Source organism: Schistocerca gregaria, chromosome 6, assembly GCF_023897955.1.
Source record: "Schistocerca gregaria isolate iqSchGreg1 chromosome 6, iqSchGreg1.2, whole genome shotgun sequence".
Classification (NCBI taxonomy): domain Eukaryota; kingdom Metazoa; phylum Arthropoda; class Insecta; order Orthoptera; family Acrididae; genus Schistocerca; species Schistocerca gregaria.
The window spans coordinates 157,385,431-157,407,858 of NC_064925.1; the positions used below are offsets into that span (position 1 = coordinate 157,385,431).

The 22,428-nt window shown below is 39.0% G+C and overlaps 1 protein-coding gene across 1 annotated transcript in view; it reads right to left on the minus strand.

Moving 5' to 3' along the window:
• The window catches only part of LOC126278191 (ATP-binding cassette sub-family G member 1-like), a 330,372-nt gene that overhangs the window by 25,380 nt on the left and 282,564 nt on the right, over window positions 1-22,428 (minus strand). Inside the window, exons 5-8 of the mRNA XM_049978105.1 lie at window positions 20,649-20,794; window positions 20,280-20,518; window positions 3,395-3,517; window positions 3,143-3,312 (exon numbers count right to left, since the gene is read on the minus strand). Coding sequence (XP_049834062.1) covers window positions 3,143-3,312; window positions 3,395-3,517; window positions 20,280-20,518; window positions 20,649-20,794 — 678 coding nt within the window. The remainder of the gene's footprint in view (window positions 1-3,142; window positions 3,313-3,394; window positions 3,518-20,279; window positions 20,519-20,648; window positions 20,795-22,428) is intronic.

Consider the following 22,428-nt stretch of genomic DNA (forward strand, 5'->3'; position numbering starts at 1 on the left):
GTTAGCCGAAAAGAAAACTGCTGAACAATGTTTACAAAAATGTATGCTTAATACCATTGATATGAGCAAAAAATTTTATTTGATGCACTGGAATATAAATGGCTTAAATTCAAAATCTTCCAGCTGCCTAAGATACAAGAGTTACAAACTCTTCTCTCAGAATGTAAACACATAAAAATTGTTTGTTTAAATGAACATTGGCTTATCTCTAATACAATAAATATTTTTAACAAAACTGAAAATTTTAATGTTGCAAGTAGCTATTGCAGGGAGAGAAAATGACAGGGAGGTTGCTGCATGCTCCTGGACTCTTCTACAAGCTATAAAGTGAAAACCGATTTTAATTGTTTAAATGAAGGTTGTATATTCAAAAGCTGTTGCATAGAGCTTAAAGGCTTTAATATGTTAATGATTTCTGTTTATAAAATTCCATAAACAGCTTTAGTCACACAATTCCTCTCTAAATTCCTGTGCTTGCTAGATAAACAAAAGAAAGAAAAGAACAAAAAAATTGCCATAGCAGCAGATTTTAATATAAACACTGCAAATGACAATACAGAATCAACAAAATTTATTGGTTCAATTACAGAGCCTGTCTAGACGTAGGACTTTCTGATCACTCAGCCTTGTCTGTCTCACTGCCAAAAACTGATAAACATTACAGAAGAAAAACTTACATTATAATAAGTTTCAGTAAACCTAATATTGAAATATTCTATGAGAAACTAAGTAAAGTTAAGTGGTGTTTTGGGGATGGTGATTCAAAAAATGAAAACTTTAGTACATTCCTAAACAGTTTTCTTGAAGTATTCAATGAAGCTTTCCCACCAAGATCATATTGCAATAAAACATCATGTAAGGTAAGATGGATCACACCAGAAATAAAACTTTCCAATGAGAGGAAAAGGAACCTACACAATCAGCAGAAGTACAACAACAAAGATCCTGATTTTGTAAAATATGTTAGGAACTATAAAACTATCTTTTTAAAAAAGTTGTGGAAGCTTCAAAACAAATAGCAAATAACAAATTCACTCTATGACAGAAAAATAAAACAAGGGCAGTAGTTAAGTCTGAATAAGGTGTCTGAAATCACAAACAAGACATTTCAAAAATCAAACTTAAGGAAAAATCTGTTGTAAATCCAGCCCAAATGTCTGAATGCTTCAATGAGTACTTCATAAATGTAGCAAAATCTGATTTAGATGTAGCAAATTATGAATAGAAAGTAAACAGTTTTGGGTTAAAAGACAAAAAGTTCAACACAGGCTCCACAAAATTTGTTGAAAATGTCATGCTCTCCTTAAAAGACAAAACCTCTGCAGGCTGGGATGAGATACCCACCAAACTAATTAAAAAAGTTTACAACATAATAGTTCATCCTCTAACTCTCATAATAAACAGATCCTCTGAGGAAGGTTACTTCCCTGATTTCTTGAAATACTCGGAAATAAAACCATTGTTTAAAAAAGGTTCGAAAGATGATACGGGAAATTACCACCCTATTTCTATACTTCTTGTCATACCAGAAATATTTGAAAAAATTGCTGCTTTACAGATACAAAGCTTCATCTCCAAGAATGATATAATTTCACACAACCAATTTGGCTTCCAGCAAGGTAAAATAACAGTAGATGTGATAAATGTGTTTCCTGAAAAATACTTCATAATCTGATAGGAAAGCTAAGGTCGCAGGAATATTCTGTGATTTTACAAAAGTATGTAACTCTGTAAACCATGCCATGATGCTTTTCAAACTCAACTGGTATGGAAAAAGGGATACTGCTTTCAAAGGGTATGAATCATATCTCATGGAGAGGAAACAAAGGGCAGTAGTCATATCAAATGGAGCAAATTACTTCTCAGAGTGGAAAACTGTGTCACAAGGTGTTCCTCAAGGCTGAATCCTTGGGCCAATTTTATTCCTGTTTCTATGTAAATGACTTGCCGTTCAATGTAAATACTCATTTAATCTGGTTTGCAGATGATACTTCTGCCCTACTTGAAAATGAAAATTCTGGCAATACACCACAGAATGTCATGAATATGTTAAGTAAGTTGAAAACATAGTTCAATCCAAATGGCGCGTTTTAAAACCAAACAGTCAAAAGCTGAAGGAAACTGCATCACTCACCACAATCAAAAAATAGAAGAAGTTGACTTAGTCAGATTCTTGGAAATAAACTTACAGAACTTTGAGTTGGAATTCTCATATAGAATATCTAGCAAATAAATTAAACAGCCTTGCATTTGCAATGAAATTTTAGCCTGTGCCACTGATATGGACACTAAGAAAATAGCATACTATAACTATTTTGAATCTGTTATTCAATATGGCATAATTTTTTGGGGAAACTCAGGAAATTTTACATGAATTTTAAAGTTGGAAAAAAAAGGATCATTCAGAACATGTGCACTGCACATTCGAGGGCATCATGTCGACCATTATCTAAAGACCTAAAAATATTAACTGTCCCCCATTTATACATCTTTGAGGTGGTTATTCTCCTAGCCTGATCTATTTTTAAAAAATCATTCTGAACACTCACACAACACAAAACATAAATAAAACTTTATGCTCACCTCACATCACTTAAAACTGTGTGTCAAGATTCCTCAGTACATAGCCATGAAAATTCACAATGCAATAAAAATATGAAGGTTTTTAATATATTTTAAAAAGTAAGTTATATAATTTTCTAATTGAGTGATGCTACTACTCTGGGGAATATTTCATGAAGGACAAAGTGGTACTTTGAGCTGGATCCCTAAAATGGAATAAAAATTTGTGATACTTATACTAAATGTAAATACTGTAAGTTTGGCAAATTTTAAAGAAGTAAATTCTTAACACAGTATTATTGTAAATGTGACAATATGTCTCCTGTATATCAGCCATGTGTTCTGAAATTGTGTATGTTATAAGATGAATAAAACACGTTTCACATGTCATATTGATGTACATCTTTTGACATATATTCATCAGATCCTCCAACATTTGGAAGACAACTATCACTGACCAACTTCAGGGTTACCAAAAGCTTAATACCAGTTGTGCAAAATTACACTGTGTGGGCTTGCAGTTAATTTTTAGCACACTGGTTGAACATATTTTGGATAATCACTTTTATGATATACTTACACTGTCACGAAAGTGAATGAGGAATGTTCTTCTTATGAGATGGAGAAACTGTGCAGGGAAGGATGCAGCATACAGTTTAGGTCTGGGTTTCTTAGTTGTGTCCACCAATGGACCTATTTCTGGTGTCCCATGAGAGTATTCTGAAGTTATAGAACCATTTGCAATTGACTCTGAAATGAAATTATGTTTTAATTTTTTTTATTGTTGCAAACTTTTGATAAATGCTGATTTGTTTGGAGCAAATAAACTTACCTGCATATTTTGATGAACAGCTGCCAATTCTTCTGTGCCATCGTTCACATTTTCCATTTTCTATTGCTTGCACAAGTTTTTCAACATGACCTTCACCATAATCTCCAGTACAGACTTCTAAAACTGTACAATTCAGACAATAGTAAAAAAACTTACCACAACTAATAAAAAAAGACAAAATTTTTTATTCAATTATAAAATATTTTATGAAATAGAATAAACTGGATGACAAAGCCATCACAAGATTAATTAAAGACGATTGATTTATTGATCCATTTTCATCTACAGCTGCAAAATGTGCAAGAGATATTTGGATTTTTTTTAATATTAACAGTTTTACATAAAATATACCTTTGTACATAATAACACACATTAATATATCAATTAATGATGAATACTTAAATAAATGTTGTTACGCTATATACAGAGAGATAAAATATAAATGTTCATTGGGTAAACACACCAAAATTTAGTTTTGTAGGTATTCATTTACTGTGTAAAAGCAGTGATCAACCAAGTACGACTTCAGTTTAAATTTGAAGTGACCAATGTTTCGTATGTGTTTAATGGTATCTGGTAAGGCATTGTACAGTTTGATACTAGGATGGATAAGGCTGTTTTGAAATAACTTTGTGTGGGCACTTTGAACATGTACATCCAATTTTTGTCTTGTATCATAGCTGTGTATTGTGTGATTTTGGGTGATGAGTGGTCTTTTTGTATGTAAGTTTTGCTTCAAATACATTATATTTTGAAGTATATATATGCAATGAAGTTGCAGGATCATCCCTTTTTGAAACAATGATCAACAAGATTTGCGATCATCTACCCCTTCCATTATTCTTATAATTTTTTTTTTTTTTTTTTTTTTTAATGGCATCTCCAGAATTTCCCCAGAACATAATCCCATACCGGAGGTGAGAGTGTACAACTGCATAATATACAAACTGAAGGGTGTTGTAGCTGGTTCAATTTTTTAATGTATGCAGCACAAAACAAGAAGTACTTAATTTTTTGTTCATCTGCTCAATATGTGCTTTCCATTTCAAGTTGTCTTGTAGGTGACGTCCAAGAAATTTGGTACAGGCTGTTTTGGCAATTGTTTGTCCGTATAGCTCTAGATTGGATGATATCAGATTTTTTGTTCGTGCTGTGTGTATATCCATAGCTACAGTTTTTTCAGTGTTCTTTTATTAAGTCATTGTCATCAAAGTAACATGTTAGACTGTCAGTGGTTTCTTTTATGTTTTTACAAGAGTTTCTTCTGAGTTTCCTGTAATTAGAAGACTCGTATCATCAGCAAACTGAAATATTTTACTGCTGTCATTGCTTATGTTTAGGTCATTTACATAGAGTATGAACAGAACAGGACCCATTACTGATCCTTGTGGCACTCCATATTTAACAGTCAGTAGCTTGGAATTATATTTCCTAATGACATTGCCCCTTTCTTGATCTAAAAGACTATATTCTGAAGAACATCTCTCAGTCTTTCTGGAAATAAATCTGAATATGGTTTATTTACACTTAGCAGCAACAAACAACATAAAATACACAGAAGTTAACAATGTATCGAGAATGTCTGCTCATATAGTACATTAAGATCCAACCAGTTACCCTTGCCTATATAACTTATTACACTGAATGTAAACTCATTGACCTGCTGATGGATACAAAATGATAATTCACAATGCCTGTCCCACATCATGATCCAAAGATCCACAGAGCTGCAAAAACAAGGGCAATCGTATGGCTGCAACCAGGGCACTGCCTGGCTTGTGATAACTCCTTTCCAGAGTGAAATGTTTAATCATGGCAAGGAAAGGGACCAATAAAATATAAAGGCAAGTTATTTGATGATGGCTGCTATGAAACATTTATTGGGTGTTATGCAATCAACATACCCTTTGCAAGGACGCAGCAAAGTGATATCAAACTTTAGTAGAGGCAAATGTTTGCTAATTTTGAGTATATGTAACGTAGAATGAAGTAAAAATATATCTATCCGCACATATATGTATACGTATATGGTATGTGTGCAGTTGGATGTGTGTGTGTGTGTGTGTGTGTGTGTGTGTGTGTGTGTGTGTGTGTGTGTGTGTACCTCTCCTTTTTTCCCGCTAAGGTAAGTATTTCCGTTCCTAGGATTGGAATGACTCCTTAACCTCTCCCTTAAAACCCACATCCTTTTGTCTTTCCCTCTACTTCCCTCTTTCCTAATGAAGCAACCGTGGGTTGTGAAAGCTTGAATTTTGTGTGTGTGTTTGTGTTTGTTAGTGCCTCTATCAACATACCAACACTTTCGTTTGGTAAGTAACATCATCTTTGTTTTTAGATATATTTTTCCTACGTGGAATGATTCCCTCTATTATATTCTTAGAATGAAGTAATACAGTTTTTTGTTTGCAGCTGTGTCATGAAACTTTACTCCAACTTTGTCATTTTGATTTTTATGGAGTTGCTTTACAAAAAAGAAATCATAAACTATCTATTCACAAATATTCGGAGCCTTATAGCAGATTCCTGCTTTCCATTTACTGGTTTTAAGGGCTTTTTTTATGCAGCTCAAAGGCCATGTACAAGTCTTTCAATTGGATGCCACTCTTGTGACTTGTTCCTAATCTACACCAGTTATTCAGCTGTGGAAAGGGGAGTAACAGTTATACATGGAATCTGAACCAATGCCATTCCTGGTGACACTACACATCATAGAGAGTGTGCTGTACCAAGACTTAATGCCTGCAGTGTCAGCAACTAACACTACATCAGTGCTTCGAAGATGTCTAATGCAAGGGGGACAATGTTTTGGAAGACAGACAGCCATGCTCCAACTGTTGACCAGGAGACAACCAACACACTACTACAGGCTGTGGGCTGCACAGACCTATTCCTTCCACAAGACACATGATACCAAATAGAACCGGCTATATCCTAGTGCCAAGTGGTATTTTGGGCAGCACTTAGGCCAGACCACACCAGTTCACTTGAGTGAGTTTCCCAGGCCAGGTGCCGATCCTGTAAGGATTGGACTAACCAGGATTCTCACTCGAGAGCTGCTGCCACACTGTTGTTGTCATTCACATCTGACTTCGCAACTATAGAAGCTGCCAACTGTGGAATTGAAGTACTTGTGGCCTCCTTGTCAAAGATGGAGGGGACTCTTTCATCACAGCAGACTTATGAACTTGTAAATTTATTTCAATTTAACTTGCAAATGGCTACACACTGGAATTGGACAGTTTTGCTCCCTACAGGATTTAAACTTAGTTCATTCAGTTTGTACTTTAAGACTGAGTGTCCTATGGGACTCTGACTTTCATAAAGTGTATATTTAATTAACTTACACTTACAATCAGTGACTATCTAACTGGTATTCAACTACCAGAAGTATTATTGTTCTATTTCAAGTCATAACTTATTTTATGTTTTGTTTCAATCCATGTCAGAGTAGTCATGCTATTGATTTTGATAAATAAATCTTTTCAGTCATTGTTACCTGGATATTTTTTGTGCTGGCATCAGCAGACATTTGAAGGTGAAGGCTACATTAAAGATACACAGAAAATTTCTGTGGTTCGACCAGGATTCAATCCTGTGACCTGTCAGTTTCCAAGCATGCACTTTGCTGCTGTACTACAAGGCCCAACATCATAATGAAATTAGAAGGCTTTCAAGACCAATAAAAATCAGGAACAACATAGACAGAAGAAAGGACAGAAAACATGGGGGAAAAGATGGACTAGTACTAGAACAAAAAGGAAACAACAATGAAAGAAGATTAACTGAAGTGCTACACAATACCAGTTGGTCAGTATAAAGATGGTGATCACAATAATAATAATTGCATTGAATTTATGAAATTGGGACATTGGAAGGAGTTTTGTAAAAGGGAACCAAATTACTTCAAAAAATTTATTTTCCTTTGGAGCTAAATTAAATTATAGGTTGAAATCATCCTTGAGCAATGTAGAAAAAAAATTCCAGGTAGAAGCTAACAATTACAAATAGTGGATTGCAATGTTTTACGTGTATTATTTTGTGCACTAAATGTATAGTGTCTCCTTCTATATGAAAGTCTTTTATATACTTTTGTATGGGTTGTGAGACAATGCACTACACATCATAAAACAGCATGTTAGTGTATAATGTAAAATTGTAAGCAAGATGATGTGTATTGTAGTAGTTTTTCTAAATAATTTGAAATAATTTTATAACATCATGAATTTGTTCCCAGTCTCCATGGAGAACCTATGATGTAGAAAGGTAGGATCTTGCAACCTGTTACGTTTCTGCGCCTCTTAAATTACTATTTTTTTTGTTCTGATTATTATTCACTTTTCATATAGTCATCTATGCTGTACTTACATAAAGTCATACAATGGAATCTTCATGATGGGATATCAACAACATTATCAAAAGTATAGATTGCTGCTCACATTAAAGATGACATGCTGAGTTGCAGACAGGCACAATGAAAAGACTGTTACATATTGAGCTTTCAGCCAAAACCTTCTTCAGAAAGGAAAAAACACACACATCCACACTAGCAAGTGCACCCCATGCACACATGACCATTATGGCCAGAATGGAACTGTGTCATGTCACCAGAAGCAGTAGTTAAGAGTAGGGCAGGGAAGGGGGAGGGATAGCAGGATATGGGTGAGGGAAGAGTAGTCAATGCTGCCTGGTGGAGTGTACAGGTACTAGATGGTAACAGCATAAGGCTGCCAGGTGCAGCATCGGGAGGCTGTGGAGGAGGGAGGGGGATGTAAATGAGGAGAAAAAAAGGAAACAAGTAGAGAAGGGGAAAGACTGGTGGTTGTGATGGCAGAGACCAAAACACAATGAGAGTGAGGGGACATGAATTACAAGGAGGTGATAGGTCAGAGGGGGCAGAAACAGTTGGGTGGAGGGTGTGGGTACAGTAGGTTACCATAGGTTGAAGCTGGGATGATTTCAGGAGCAGGGATTGTGTTGTAAGGATAATTCCCATCTGCGCACTTCAGAAAAGCTGGTGGTGGATGGAGGATACAGATGTTGTGGGTTGTGAAGCAGCCACTGAAATCAAGCATGTTATGCTGAGTGCCACAGGGTGATCCTCTTTGCTATTGGGCACAATTTGACAGTGGCCACTCATTCTGATTGACAGCTAGTTAGTAGTCACACCAGTATTAAAAGCTGTGCAGTGATTGCACAGATATTGTCCCACATCCTCCACGCAACGGTTTCTTCTCCTCTATGTCCTATCATCTCCCCCAATTCATGTCCTCTCACCTTCGGTGTACACCAATCTCTGCCAATGCACCCACCAGACTTATCTCCTTCTCTGCTCCTCTCCTTCTCCACCTCTATTCCCCCCTGCCCCCTCCCTCCTTCCTCCACACCCTGGAACCTTTTTCCTGCAAACATTTAGTCCCTGCACACTCTGCCAGGCAGCACTGACTTCTCTCCCCCAACCCATACCCTTCCATCCCCCCCCCCCCCCCCCCCGCCCCCTCCTCACTTCGAATTGCTGCTTCTGTCGACACGACACTGTAGCATCCTGGCTGGAGCAGCCAGAGATAGCGGTCATCTGTGAGTGAGGTATGCTTGCTTGTATGAATGTGTGTGTTTTCCTTTCTGAAGAAGGCTTTGGCCAAAATCTCAATGTGTAACAGTCTTTTCATTGTACTGGGCTGCAACTGAAAGTGTCATCTTTACAGTGAATAGCAATCCATCCTTTTCACAACATTGTTAATACATACATAACTTTGAAAGAAACTTCCACATGGGAAAAATATATTAAAAACAAAGATTCCAAGACTTACCAAGCGGGAAAGCGCCCGCAGACAGGCACAATGAACAAAACACACAAACACACACACAGAATTACTAGCTTTTGCAACCGATGGTTGCTTCTTCAGGAAGGAGAGGGAAAGACGAAAGGATGTGGGTTTTAAGGGAGAGGGTAAGGAGTCATTCCAATCCCGGGAGCAGAAAGACTTCCCTTAGGGGAAAAAAAGGACAGGTGTACACTCGCACACACACACATATCCATCCGCACATACACAGACACAAGCAGACATATTTAAAGGCAAAGAGTAAGGGCAGAGATGTCAGTCGAGGCGGAAGTACAGAGGCAAAGAAGTTGTTGAAAGACAGGTGAGGTATGAGCGGCGGCAACTTGAAATTAGCGGAGGTTGAGGCCTGGCGGATATCGAGAAGAGAGGATGTACTGAAGGGTGAGTTCCCATCTCCGGAGTTCGGATAGGTTGGTGTTTGTGGGAAGTATCCAGATAACTCAGACGGTGTAACACTGTGCCAAGATGTTCTGGCCGTGCATCAAGGCATGTTTAGCCACAGGGTGATCCTCATTACCAACAAACACTGTCTGCCTGTGTCCATTCATGCGAATGGACAGTTTGTTGCTGGTCATTCCCAGATAGAAAGCGTCACAGTGCAGGCAGGTCAGTTGGTAAATCACGTGGGTGCTTTCACACGTGGCTCCCCCTTTGATCATGTACACCTTCCGAGTTACAGGACTGGAGTAGGTGGTGGTAGGAGGGTGCATAGGACAGGTTTTACACTGGGGGCGGTTGCAAGGGTAGGAGCCAGAGGGTAGGGAAAATGGTTTGGGGACTTCATAGGGATGAACCAAGAGGTTACAAAGGTTAGGTGGACGGCGGAAAGACACTCTTGGTGGAGTGGGGAGGATTTCATGAAGGATGGATCTCATTTCGGGGCAGGATTTTAGGAAGTCGTATCCCTGCTGGAGAGCCACATTCAAGGTCTGATCCAGTCCCGGGAAGTATTCTGTCACAAGTGGGGCACTTTTGAGGTTCTTCTGTGAGAGGTTCTGGGTTTGAGGGGATGAGGAAGTGGCTCTGATTATCTGCTTCTGTACCAGGTTGGGAGGGTAGTTGCGGGATGCGAAAGCTGTTTTCAGGTTGTTGGTGTAATGGTCGAGGGATTCAGGACTGGAGCAGATTCGTTTGCCACGAAGGCCTAGGCTGTAGGGAAGGGACCGTTTGATATGGAATGGGTGGCAGCTGTCATAATGGAGGTACTGTTGCTTGTTGGTGGGTTTTATGTGGACGGATGTGTGAAGCTGGCCATTGGACAGATGGAGGTCAACGTCTAGGAAAGTGGCATGGGATTTGGAGTAGGACCAGGTGAATCTGATGGAACCAAAGGAGTTGAGGTTGGAGAGGAAATTCTGGAGTTGTTCTTCACTGTGAGTCCAGATCATGAAGATGTCATCAATAAATCTGTACCAAACTTTGGGTTGGCAGGCTTGGGTAACCAAGAAGGCTTCCTCTAAGCAACCCATAAATAGGTTGGCATACGAGGGGGCCATCCTGGTACCCATGGCTGTTCCCTTTAATTGTTGGTATGTCTGGCCTTCAAAAGTGAAGAAGTTGTGGGTCAGGATGAAGCTGGCTAGGTGACGAGGAAAGAGATTTTAGGTAGGGTGGCAGGTGATCGGCGTGAAAGGAAGTGCTCCATTGCAGCGAGGCCCTGGACGTGCGGGATATTCGTGTATAGGGAAGTGGCATCAATGGTTACAAGGATGGTTTCCGGGGGTAACAGACTGGGTACGGATTCCAGGCGTTCGAGAAAGTGGTTGGTGTCTTTGATGAAGGATGGGAGACTGCATGTAATGGGTTGAAGGTGTTGATCTACGTAGGCAGAGATACGTTCTGTGGGGGCTTGGTAACCAGCTACAATGGGGCGGCCAGGATGTTTGGGTTTGTGAATTTTAGGAAGTAGGTAGAAGGTAGGAGTGCGAGGTGTCGGTGGGGTCAGGAGTTTGATGGAGTCAGGTGAAAGGTTTTGTAGGGGGCCTAAGGTTCTGAGGATTCCTTGAAGCTCCACCTGGACATCAGGAATGGGATTACCTTGGCAAACTTTGTATGTAGAGTTGTCTGAAAGCTGACGCATTCCCTCAGCCACATACTACCGACGATCAAGTACCACGGTCGTGGAACCCTTGTCAGCTGGAAGAATGATGATGGATCGGTCAGCTTTCAGATCACGGATAGCCTGGGCTTCGGCTGTGGTGATGTTGGGAGTAGGATTAAGGTTTTTAAGAAAGATTGAGAGGCAAGGCTGGAAGTGAGAAATTCCTGGAAGGTTTGGAGAGGGTGATTTTGAGGAAGAGGAGGTGGGTCCCGCTGTGATGGAGGACGGAACTGTTGCAGGCAGGGTTCAATTTGGATAGTGTCCTGGGGAGTTGGATCATTAGGAGTGGGATCAGGATTATTTTTCTTCATGGCAAAGTGATATTTCCAGCAGAGACTACGAGTGTAGGACAGTAAATCTTTGACAAGGGCAGTTTGGTTGAACCTGGGAGTGGGGCTGAAGGTGAGGCCTTTGGATAGGACAGAGGTTTCGGATTGGGAGAGGGGTTTGGAGGAAAGGTTAACTACTGAATTGGGGTGTTGTGGTTCCAGATTGTGTGGACTGGAATTTTGAGGTGTTGGGGGGAGTGGAGCTGGAAGTGGGAGATTGAGTAGATGGGTGAGACTGGGTCTGTGTGCAGTGAGAGGAGGTTGAGGTTTGTTGGAAAGGTTGTGGAGGGTGAGTGATTTGCCTTTCCGGAGGTGGGAAACCAGGAGATTGGATAGTTTTTTGAGGTGGAGGGTCTCCTTCCTGAAGAAGCAACCATCGGTTGCGAAAGCTAGTAATTCTGTGTGTGTGTTCGTGTGTTTTGTTCATTTTATATGTATATATATATATATATATATATATATATATATATATATATATATATATATATATAAATAAAACAGAAAGAAACTTCCACATGGGAAAAATATATTAAAAATAAAGATTCCAAGACTTACCAAGCGGGAAAGCGCCGGCAGACAGGCACATGAACAAAACACACAAACACACACACAGAATTACAAGCTTTCGCAACTGGCAGTTGCTTCGTCAGGAAGGAAGGAAGGAGAGGGAAAAATGAAAGGGTGTGGGTTTTAAGGGAGAGGGTAAGGAGTCATTCCAATCCCGGGAGCGGAAAGACTTCCCTTAGGGGAAAAAAAGGACAGGTGTACACTCGCACACACACACATGTGCGGATGGATATGTGTGTGTGTGTGTGTGCGAGTGTACACCTGTCCTTTTTTTCCCCTAAGGGAAGTCTTTCTGCTCCCGGGATTGGAATGACTCCTTACCCTCTCCCTTAAAACCCACACCCTTTCATTTTTCCCTCTCCTTCCTTCCTTCCTGACGAAGCAACTGCCAGTTGCGAAAGCTTGTAATTCTGTGTGTGTGTTTGTGTGTTTTGTTCATGTGCCTGTCTGCCGGCGCTTTCCCGCTTGGTAAGTCTTGGAATCTTTATTTTTAATATATATATATATATATATATATATATATATATATATATATATATATATATATAGTTGGCAATTAGGCTAACTTATACTTAAATTTATTAATTTATTATCCAGATTATTATTTTGAATGTACTGATTAGCTATATTAGTGAACATAAATTTTTCTAAGAACTCTGTTCCTCCCCCCATGAACCATGGACCTTGCCATTGGTGGGGAGGCTTGCGTGCCTCAGCGATACAGATAACCGTACCGTAGGTACAACCACAATGGAGGGGTATCTGTTGAGAGGCCAGACAAACGTGTGGTTCCTGAAAGGGGCAGCAACCTTTTCAGTAATTGCAAGGGCAACAGTCTCGATGATTGACTGATCTGGCCTTGTAACAATAACCAAAATGGCCTTGCTGTGTTGGTACTGCGAACGGCTGAAAGCAAGGGGAAACTACGGCCGTAATTTTTCCCGAGGGCATGCAGCTTTACTCTATGATTAAACGATGATGACGTCCTCTTGGGTAAAATATTCCGGAGGTAAAATAGTCCCCCATTTGGATCTCTGCGAGGGGACTACTCAAGAGGATGTTGTTATCAGGAGAAAGAAAACTGGCGTTCTATGGATCAGAGCGTGGAATGTCAGATCCCTTAATCGGGCAGGTAGGTTAGAAAATTTAAAAAGGGAAATGGAGGTTAAAGTTAAATATAGTGGGAATTAGTAAAGTTCGGTGGCAGGAGGAACAAGACTTCTGGTCAGGTGACTGCAGGGTTATAAACACAAAATCAAATAAGGGTAATGCAGGAGTAGGTCTAATAATGAATCGGAAAATAGGAATGTGGGTAAGCTACTACAAACAGCATAGTGAATGCATTATTGTGGCCAAGATAGATACGAAGCCGACACCTACTACAGTAGTACAAGTTTATATGCCAACTAGCTCTGCAGATGACGATGAAATTGAAGAAATGTATGATGAAATAAAAGAAATTATTCAGATAGTGAAGGGAGACGAAAATTTAATAGTCATGGGTGACTGGAATTCGAGTATAGGAAAAGGGAGAGAAGGAAACGTAGTAGGTGAATATGGATTGGGGCTAAGAAATGAAAGAGGTAGCTGCCTGGTAGAATTTTGCACAGAGCACAACTTAATCATAGCTAACACTTGGTTCAAGAATCATAAAAGAAGGTTGTATACATGGAAGAAGCCTGGAGATACTGAGAGGTTTCAGATAGATTATATAATGGTAAGACAGAGATTTAGGAACCAGGTTTTAAATTGTAAGACATTTCCAGGGGCAGATGTGGACTCTGACCACAATCTATTGGTTATGACCTGTAGATTAAAACTGAAGAAACTGCAAAAAGGTGGGATTTTAAGGAGATGGGACCTGGATGAACTAAAAGAACCAGTGGTTGTACAAAGTTTCAGGGAGAGCATAAGGGAACAATTGACAGGAATGGGGGAAAGAAATACAGTAGAAGAAGAAGTAGCTTTGAGGGATGAAGTAGTGAAGGCAGCAGAGGATCAAGTAGGTAAAAAGACGAGGGCTAGTAAAAATCCTTGGGTAACAGAAGAAATATTGAATTTAATCGATGAAAGGAGAAAATATAAAAATGCAGTAAATGAAGCAGGCAAAAGGGAATACAAAAGTCTCAAAAATGAGATCGGCAGGAAGTGCAAAATGGCTAAGCAGGGATGGCTAGAGGCAAATGTAAGCATGTAGAGGTTTATCTCACTGGGGGTAAGAAAGATACTGCCTACAGGAAAATTAAAGAGACGTTTGGAGAAAAGAGAACCACTTGTATGAATATCAAGAGCTTAGATGGAAACCCAGTTATAACCAAAGAAGGGAAAGCAGAAAGGTGGAAGGAGTATATAGAGGGTTTATACAGATGCAATGTTCCTTGAGGACAATATTATGGAAATGGAAGAGGATGTAGATGAATATGAAATGGGAGATACGATACTGCGTGAAGAGTTTGACAGAGCATTGAAAGACCTGAGTCGAAACAAGGCCATTAGAACTACTGACGGCCTTGGGAGAGCCAGTTCTGACAAAACTCTACCATCTGGTGAGCAAGATGTATGAGACATGCGAAATACCTTCAGACTTAAAGAAGAATATAATAATTCCAATCCCAAAGAAAGCAGGTGTTGACAGATGTGAAAATTACCGAACAATCAGTTTAATAAGCCACAGCTGCAAAATACTAACACGAATTCTTTACAGATGAATGGAAAAAGTAGTAGAAGCCGACCATGGGGAAGATCAGTTTGGATTCCGTAGAGATACTGGAACACGTGAGGCAATACTAACCTTACAACTTGTCATAGAAGCTACGTTTCTAGCATTTGTAGACTGAGAGAAAGATTTTGACAATGTTGACTGGAATACTCTCTTTCAAACTCTAAAGGTGGCAGGGGTAAAATACAGGGAACAAAAAGCTATTTACTATCTGTACAGAAACCAAATGGCAGTTATAAGAGTCGAGGGAGATGAAAGAGAAGCATTGGTTGGGAAGGGAGTAAGACAGGGTTGTAGCCTCTCCCCGATGTTATTCAATCTGTATGCTGAGCAAGCACTAAAGGAAACAAAAGAAAAATTTGGAGTAGGTATTAAAATCCATGGAGAAGAAATAAAAACTTTAAGGTTCGCCGATGACATTGTAATTCTGTCAGAGACAGCAAAGGACTTGGAAGAGCAGTTGAATGGAATGGACAGTGTCTTGAAAGGAGGATATAAGATGAACATCAACAAAAGCAAAACGAGAGTAATGGAATGTAGTCGAATTAAGTCGGGTGATGCTGAGGGAATTAGATTAAGAAATGACACACTTAAAGTAGTAAATGAGTTTTATATTTGGGGAGCAAAATAACTGATGGTGGTCGAAGTAGAGAGGATATAAAATGTAGACTGACAATGGCAAGGAAAGCGTTTCTGAAGAAGAGAAATTTGTTAACATCGAGTATAGATTTAGGTGTCAGGAAGTCATTTCTGAAAGTATTTGGATGGTGTGTAGCCATGTATGGAAGTGAAACATGGACGATAAATAGTTTAGACAAGAAGAGAATAGAAGCTTTCGATATGTGGTGCTACAGAAGAATGCTGAAGATTAGATGGGTAGATCACATAACTAATGAGGAAGTATTGAATAGGATTGGGCAGAAGAGACGTTTGTGGCACAACTTGACCAGAAGAAGGGATCGGTTGGTAGGACATGTTCTGGGGCATCAAGGGATCACCAGTTTAGTACTGGAGGGCAGTGTGGAGGATAAAAATCGTAGAGGGAGACCAAGAGATGAATACACTAAGCAGATTCAGAAGGATCTAGGTTGCAGTAGGTACTGGGAGATGAAGAAACTTGCACAGGATAGAGTAGCATGGAGAGCTGCATCAAACCAGTCTCAGGACTGAAGACCACAACAACAACAAGAACTCTGTTACTTAAAGAATACAATTAATTGAACTTAATGCTATTGTTCATCAAATGCAACATCTAGTGAGCTAATAAGCATATTTGGATAAGATGACATATACGCACCACAGCTTTACACTAACATTATGTTGAGACTATCACAGTTTTCAACTACAGATCTCACTCCTGTGCTTGTTAGATTCCAACATTGCCATCGTACTTTTGTTGCCATAATTTTTATGCACAAGATCACGTACTTCATTAATTGTTTAAGTCACTGATTAGGATTCTGAATAAATTATGATGAAATAAAATATTTTCCAAGATGGTAACCATACTCGTAAATAGTATGTTCACAACATATATGCATAGAATTGTCCTATAAAATTTTCTAATTTCTTAATCCATAATATAAATTGCCTTACTGCCTTACTGTATAGTTTTTTCAGAATGGCAAAATTTAGCCTAGCCTGCTTTCAAATGATTGTGTAGCTTCCGATATCAACAAATATCTTTACCTTTACCATTACCTAGTCAAACCCCAGCCAGAATCCTCAGTCTGGGCTCAGATATAGCAATGGGACAACCTATGTGGAACAAGCCTGTAGAAAGGCCTGCAGTCTGAAAACTCACAAGCAACATCTATGTTGAGACAGTCTTTGGGGGAGGGGAAGTGTTTGTTGAAAATCTGCTGCTAGCATTCGTATACATAACAGCATGTAAGTAAGTACATGACTGGCAAATAGCTACAGAACATTTACACAGCTCAGTCCCAGGTAAGCTGGCAAGTACTTAATATGATAGTTATTCAGAAAGTAAGGTCCATTTTCTTACAAAACATAAACCCTCACATTTTTTAAACTGTTCTTGTTTAACTCTTTACATATTTCTCTATCTTTCTACATAGTTTTCAAATTTGTTTAAATATTTGCCAGAACATTCTACAAGGCTTCGCACCTGTAAGCCATTGATGTCTGGTGCCTGTGGAAAACCAGTCTTTATCTGCTTCTTTCACCTCGTCATCTGCTTTAAAGCTCTCACCACACAGAATATCCTTCAGATAGCAGATCAGTCAAAAATCACACAGTCCCAAGTCTGGACTGTAAAGTGGGTGGACAATCGGTTCCCATTCAAAAGATCTGATCGGTTGAACAGCAGAATGGAATATGGATTTGTCAACCAGCAACAAAACTTGCTTGTTCTTTGCTGTATAAACTCAGTTAACAAGACACCGTGTCTATCCCAGTATATTGCTGCCATTCCCCTGAGTGCTGAAATTGCCTGCTGGCCTTGACTTTGATTTGTGATGTCATGTGATGCCAACCGACAGATTGATGTTTTGACGCTGGTATCATGTGAGAAACTTATGTCCTGTTCCCTGTGTCATATTTCTCTAAAATGGATCACATTTCTTATGATATTGGAACAAAGAAATCAAGAGCACAAGCCACTCTTCCCATTTCGTGTTTTTCAGGAACCCAATGTGCAAACAATATGCAAAATTGCAACTTTTCAGAGACAATTTAATGCACAGTTGTTATACCCACACTAGAAAATTCCAGTGCTCAAGTTGAAACTGTGAATCACTGGTCTTCACAAAACTTTTTGTCCATGGGTTTGATCGAATCTACTAAGATCACTGGTGGTCAGTCTGATCACAGTTCACCATGGACATTTTCCCATCCATCCTCAAAATCTCTCACCCACTTACACAGTTTTCTGTCACTCATTATATTGGAGCCATACACCTCACTTATCTGTCAATGAATTTCTGCTGCTGCAATGTTCCTTGCTATCAAAAACCAAATCACTGATTATATTTCAGATTCGATGGCCTTATCTGTTGGTTAAAAAAATTTGAACTGACATTGTAAATAGCACACTGCAACAATGTCAATGCATAGGGCATCATTTGATGAGCAAGGCATGGCAAAAGTCTGTGGGCATGTGCATTTCATTGTTCACATGATATTTGACTAGTTATCACAATTTAGACTTTATTTTCCGAATAACAATCACATCTCCAGATAATTCTTGCATGTAAAGTTTGTATTCACAAAGAAAATATGAAATAGCTAAGTGTAACTGGTCCATGAAACTAATGCACTGCAAATTTCAATTACGTTGTTAACTTTTTGCATGACATAAACGTGTACATTATGCTTGTTATTATATATTGCCTCTGCATTCATTAATTACTGTGCCACTTCACTGAGGAGGTGTTATCAGGATTATGATTGGAGATAGAAGTGTGGCGGTACCTATCTGCATACAATATGCAGTTTTGAAACTGGACCTGATCATTGCATAATTTACAGTAATAATAAATATGGGAAGAGCCACTTAACTGTAACAACTGTAGTGTGTACATCTTTTTCACAGTCCTGGAAAACAGTCTTTTATCTATTTCACTGAAACATCAATCTACAAGACACCAAGGATTTGTCAGAATTGAGACTCTGAGGGTAACAAGTCAATTATAAACCAATTTTACTGTTACTGTATGTTAAAATGAGGAAATAATGTGTTGAGTTATCTGGTAGTGGTCATCCTCATATAAAGTACATCATCTAGCTATTTGAAACAGAATATAATATATGCAATAAAAGATTCCTTACTGATAAAGAGTTTTTACACTGAAGTAAAAAGTCAGGGGATAGTGATATGCACTTGTACAGATGGTGGTAGTACCACATAAACAAGGTATAAAAGGACAGTGCATTGGCATTCACGTGAAAATGTTTTTGACATGATTATGGCCACAAGATGGGAATTAACATACTTCAGGCACAGATTGGTAGTTGGAGCTAGATACAAGGGACATTCCATTTCAGAAATTGTTAAAGATTTCAATATTCCAAGATCCAGAGTGTCAAGAGTGTGTGGAGAACACCAAATTTCAGGCATTTCCTCTCTCCATGGACAATGCAGTGGTCGACAGTCTGCACTTAATGACCAAGAGTGGCAGTAATTGCGTAGGGGAGTTGTCAGTGTTAACAGACAAGCAACACTGTGCAAAATAAGCACATTAATCAATGTGGGATGTACAATGAACGTATACCTTAAAACAATGTGGTGAAATTTTGCATTAATGGTCTACGGCAGCAGATGACCAACTTGTGTGCCTTTGCTAACAGCAAGACATCACCTGCAGTGCTTCTCCTAGGCTCATGACCATACCAGTTGGACCCTAAATGACTGAAAAATTGTTGGCTGGTCATATGACTCCTGATTTCAATTGCTAGGAGCTGGTGGTAGAGTCCAAGTGTAGTAGAGATCACACAAAGTTATGGACATAAGTTATCAACAAGGCATTGTGCAAGCTGGTGGTGGCTTGTGAATAGTGACGGCCGTGTTTGAACTGATCATTGACTTGAAAAGTTATGACTGGCTACTTTGAGACAATTTTCAGCTATTCATGGATTTCAAGTTCACAAACAATGATGGAATTTTCATGGATAACGATGCGCCATATTACCAGGCCACAACTGTTCACAATTGGTTTGAAGAACATTCTGGAGAACTTGAGCAAATGATTTGGCCCCCCATATGGCTTCACACGAATCCCACTAAACATTTATGGGACATAAGTGAGAGCACAAAATCCTGCACTGGCACCACTTTCACAATTATAGACAACAGTATGGCTCAATATTTCTGCACAGGACTCCCAATGACTTGTTGAGCCCATGCCACATTGAGTTACTGCACTACAACAGGCACAAGTAAGTCTGACATGATATTAGGAGGCATCTCATAATTTTGGCACCTCAGCATAAGAACAACTCATGGAAACTTCTGTCAAAAATTGACTAGAACGGGAACCTGCAGGTAAGTTGTCTGACTATTTACACAGAGCTTCTTGACAAAGAAAGTAAGTTTGTGTTAAGTATGTCTGCATGACTAGTCAATGCAGTATATTAATTTCTAACCAAATCTTTCAATAACCTACCCAAAAATTAAAGCAGTACAGTTTCTGAAGAAGAGAACAAGAAGAAAAAAGGAAAAGGGGAGAGGAACTGAAAGGGAATGTGATCTCGCCTAATGTTTCAATTACACATTATTATAAATTATTTCAATTTGGAATAGTTTCGGTCTCTTTCTCTTGCTTAACATAACAGTTTCTAATGTAACCAAAGAATTTATTTAAAAACTCACCATAGTCTGCAGGATTGTGGTATGGAGGGCAGTTAAGTCCTTGATTGCTGAGAAATGTAAGCATCTCACTGGTGCAACCCTGATACACACAACAGCCGGATGCAATGATGCACAAATGGTCAAACATTTCAAATATTAATGCACTTGGTTGGTGAATGGTGCATACAATAGTTCTTCCTTCTTCTGCCAAAAGTTTTAGTTGCATGACACACTGCTTAGTAGCAGAACTGTCCAGCCCACTGCAAAATGCATATTGTGATTATCACTTGATTTCTAGTCATCCTGGCACATATGTTGTAATTTTCTTCTTGAAAAAACCATTGCCTATTATTCATTTTACACACTGCAAAGGAAAGAGATTATCCTCACCTAGTTGGCTCATCAAAAAACATTACAGGAGGATTGTTGATGAGTTCCAGTGCTATGGCCAATCTTTTTCGTTGTCCACCTGATAGCTTGCCTATTCGCGTCTTACGTGATTCTTCAAGTCCCAGTGACTGCAGCGTTTTTTGAATCTGATAAAATAGAAAATATACAGACCATTAACTGAAACTGTACATACTATTTTGCCTTTGACAGAAGGTTGCAAGAAAAATACTGATAAAGCAATACAAATGAAACAGCGCCACAGTTCCTAAGAATGGATGGCACAAAGTCTACCAAAACAACAAGAAAAATGTTGAACATATTAATTTCTTGAATGTTACTACTAATACAATTATATTACAACAAGATGCAGCTTTGAAGTATATTTTATCAAGTATTTCTTTGTTTTAGATAACCGAATGGGGACTACATACCCCCCACGCCTCCCCCACCCCCCAGCCCCCCAGAATAAAAAGAAAATAGAATTTTATCTTATTATGTGTGTCCCAGAATAAATGTACTGCTATATTTCATTACTCTGATGTGAAATTAAGGAATTACATTTTAACAATATTATGAAATGTTGCCACTCACCGCATAGCGAAGATGCTGAGTTGCACATAGACACAACAAAAAGACTGTCAGAATCTTTTTGTTGTGCCTATCTGTAACTCAGCATCTCCACTATACGGTGAGTGGCAACTTTCATAATATTGTTACATTCCATCCTGGATTTTCCATTGTTTGGCATTACATTTTAGAAGTTTTGGTTTGAAAACATGTACATCTGTTATACAGGATTACGATAATAAGAAATGTAAAAGTTAACTGTGCATGAGAGTAAACTTCAAATATCATGTAAAAATCCATTTTTTACAGGTAGTGATCTCTAATCTTGATCATGCAAGCATATTACACAGCTTAATACAATGATTCATTACACCACCACCATAACGATGCGCCATATTACCAGGCCACAACTGTTCACAATTGGTTTGAAGAACATTCTGGAGAACTTGAGCAAATGATTTGGCCCCCCATATGGCTCCACACGAATCCCACTAAACATTTATGGGACATAAGTGAGAGCACAAAATCCTGCACTGGCACCACTTTCACAATTATAGACAACAGTATGGCTCAATATTTCTGCACAGCACTCCCAATGACTTGTTGAGCCCATGCCACATTGAGTTACTGCACTACAACAGGCACAAGTAAGTCTGACATGATATTAGGAGGCATCTCATATACTATAAGTGACACAGAATTAATGTATAGGATATGACTAAGATCTCAGATGTGTCATGTAAGAGAACACAGTCCACAAAAGATTCCTTCCACTCCAGCACAGAAGGGTAGCCAGTCACATAAGTGCATTTCAGTACAGACTTTCTCAAAATGAAGATTTCCTTCTGAAACTTATATGAGACTGTGGTTATGACTTTCCTACTGACCTCTCTGTATAAAGTAGCAGTAGTTTTACAAGGTTACAGCAAGGAACTATGCATAAGGGCAGAAGGGAAGAAAGTAAATTTGATAAGCATTTATGGAAAACACACTGATGCTGCTAAAGTTTACACAATGCTCATCACAGAAAAATGAATTAAAGTTCTGTTCTGATATCAGTTTACCCTGCTACATCTCTTGTAATCTTATAGGGCATATTGATAGCTGATGCCACACTGCTGATATGCTGCACTACACCTACATTTGGCATGGTCTCTGCCATTGGTGCACAACACATCATCTGTGGTTGGTAGGTCACATCAGACTTCCAGCT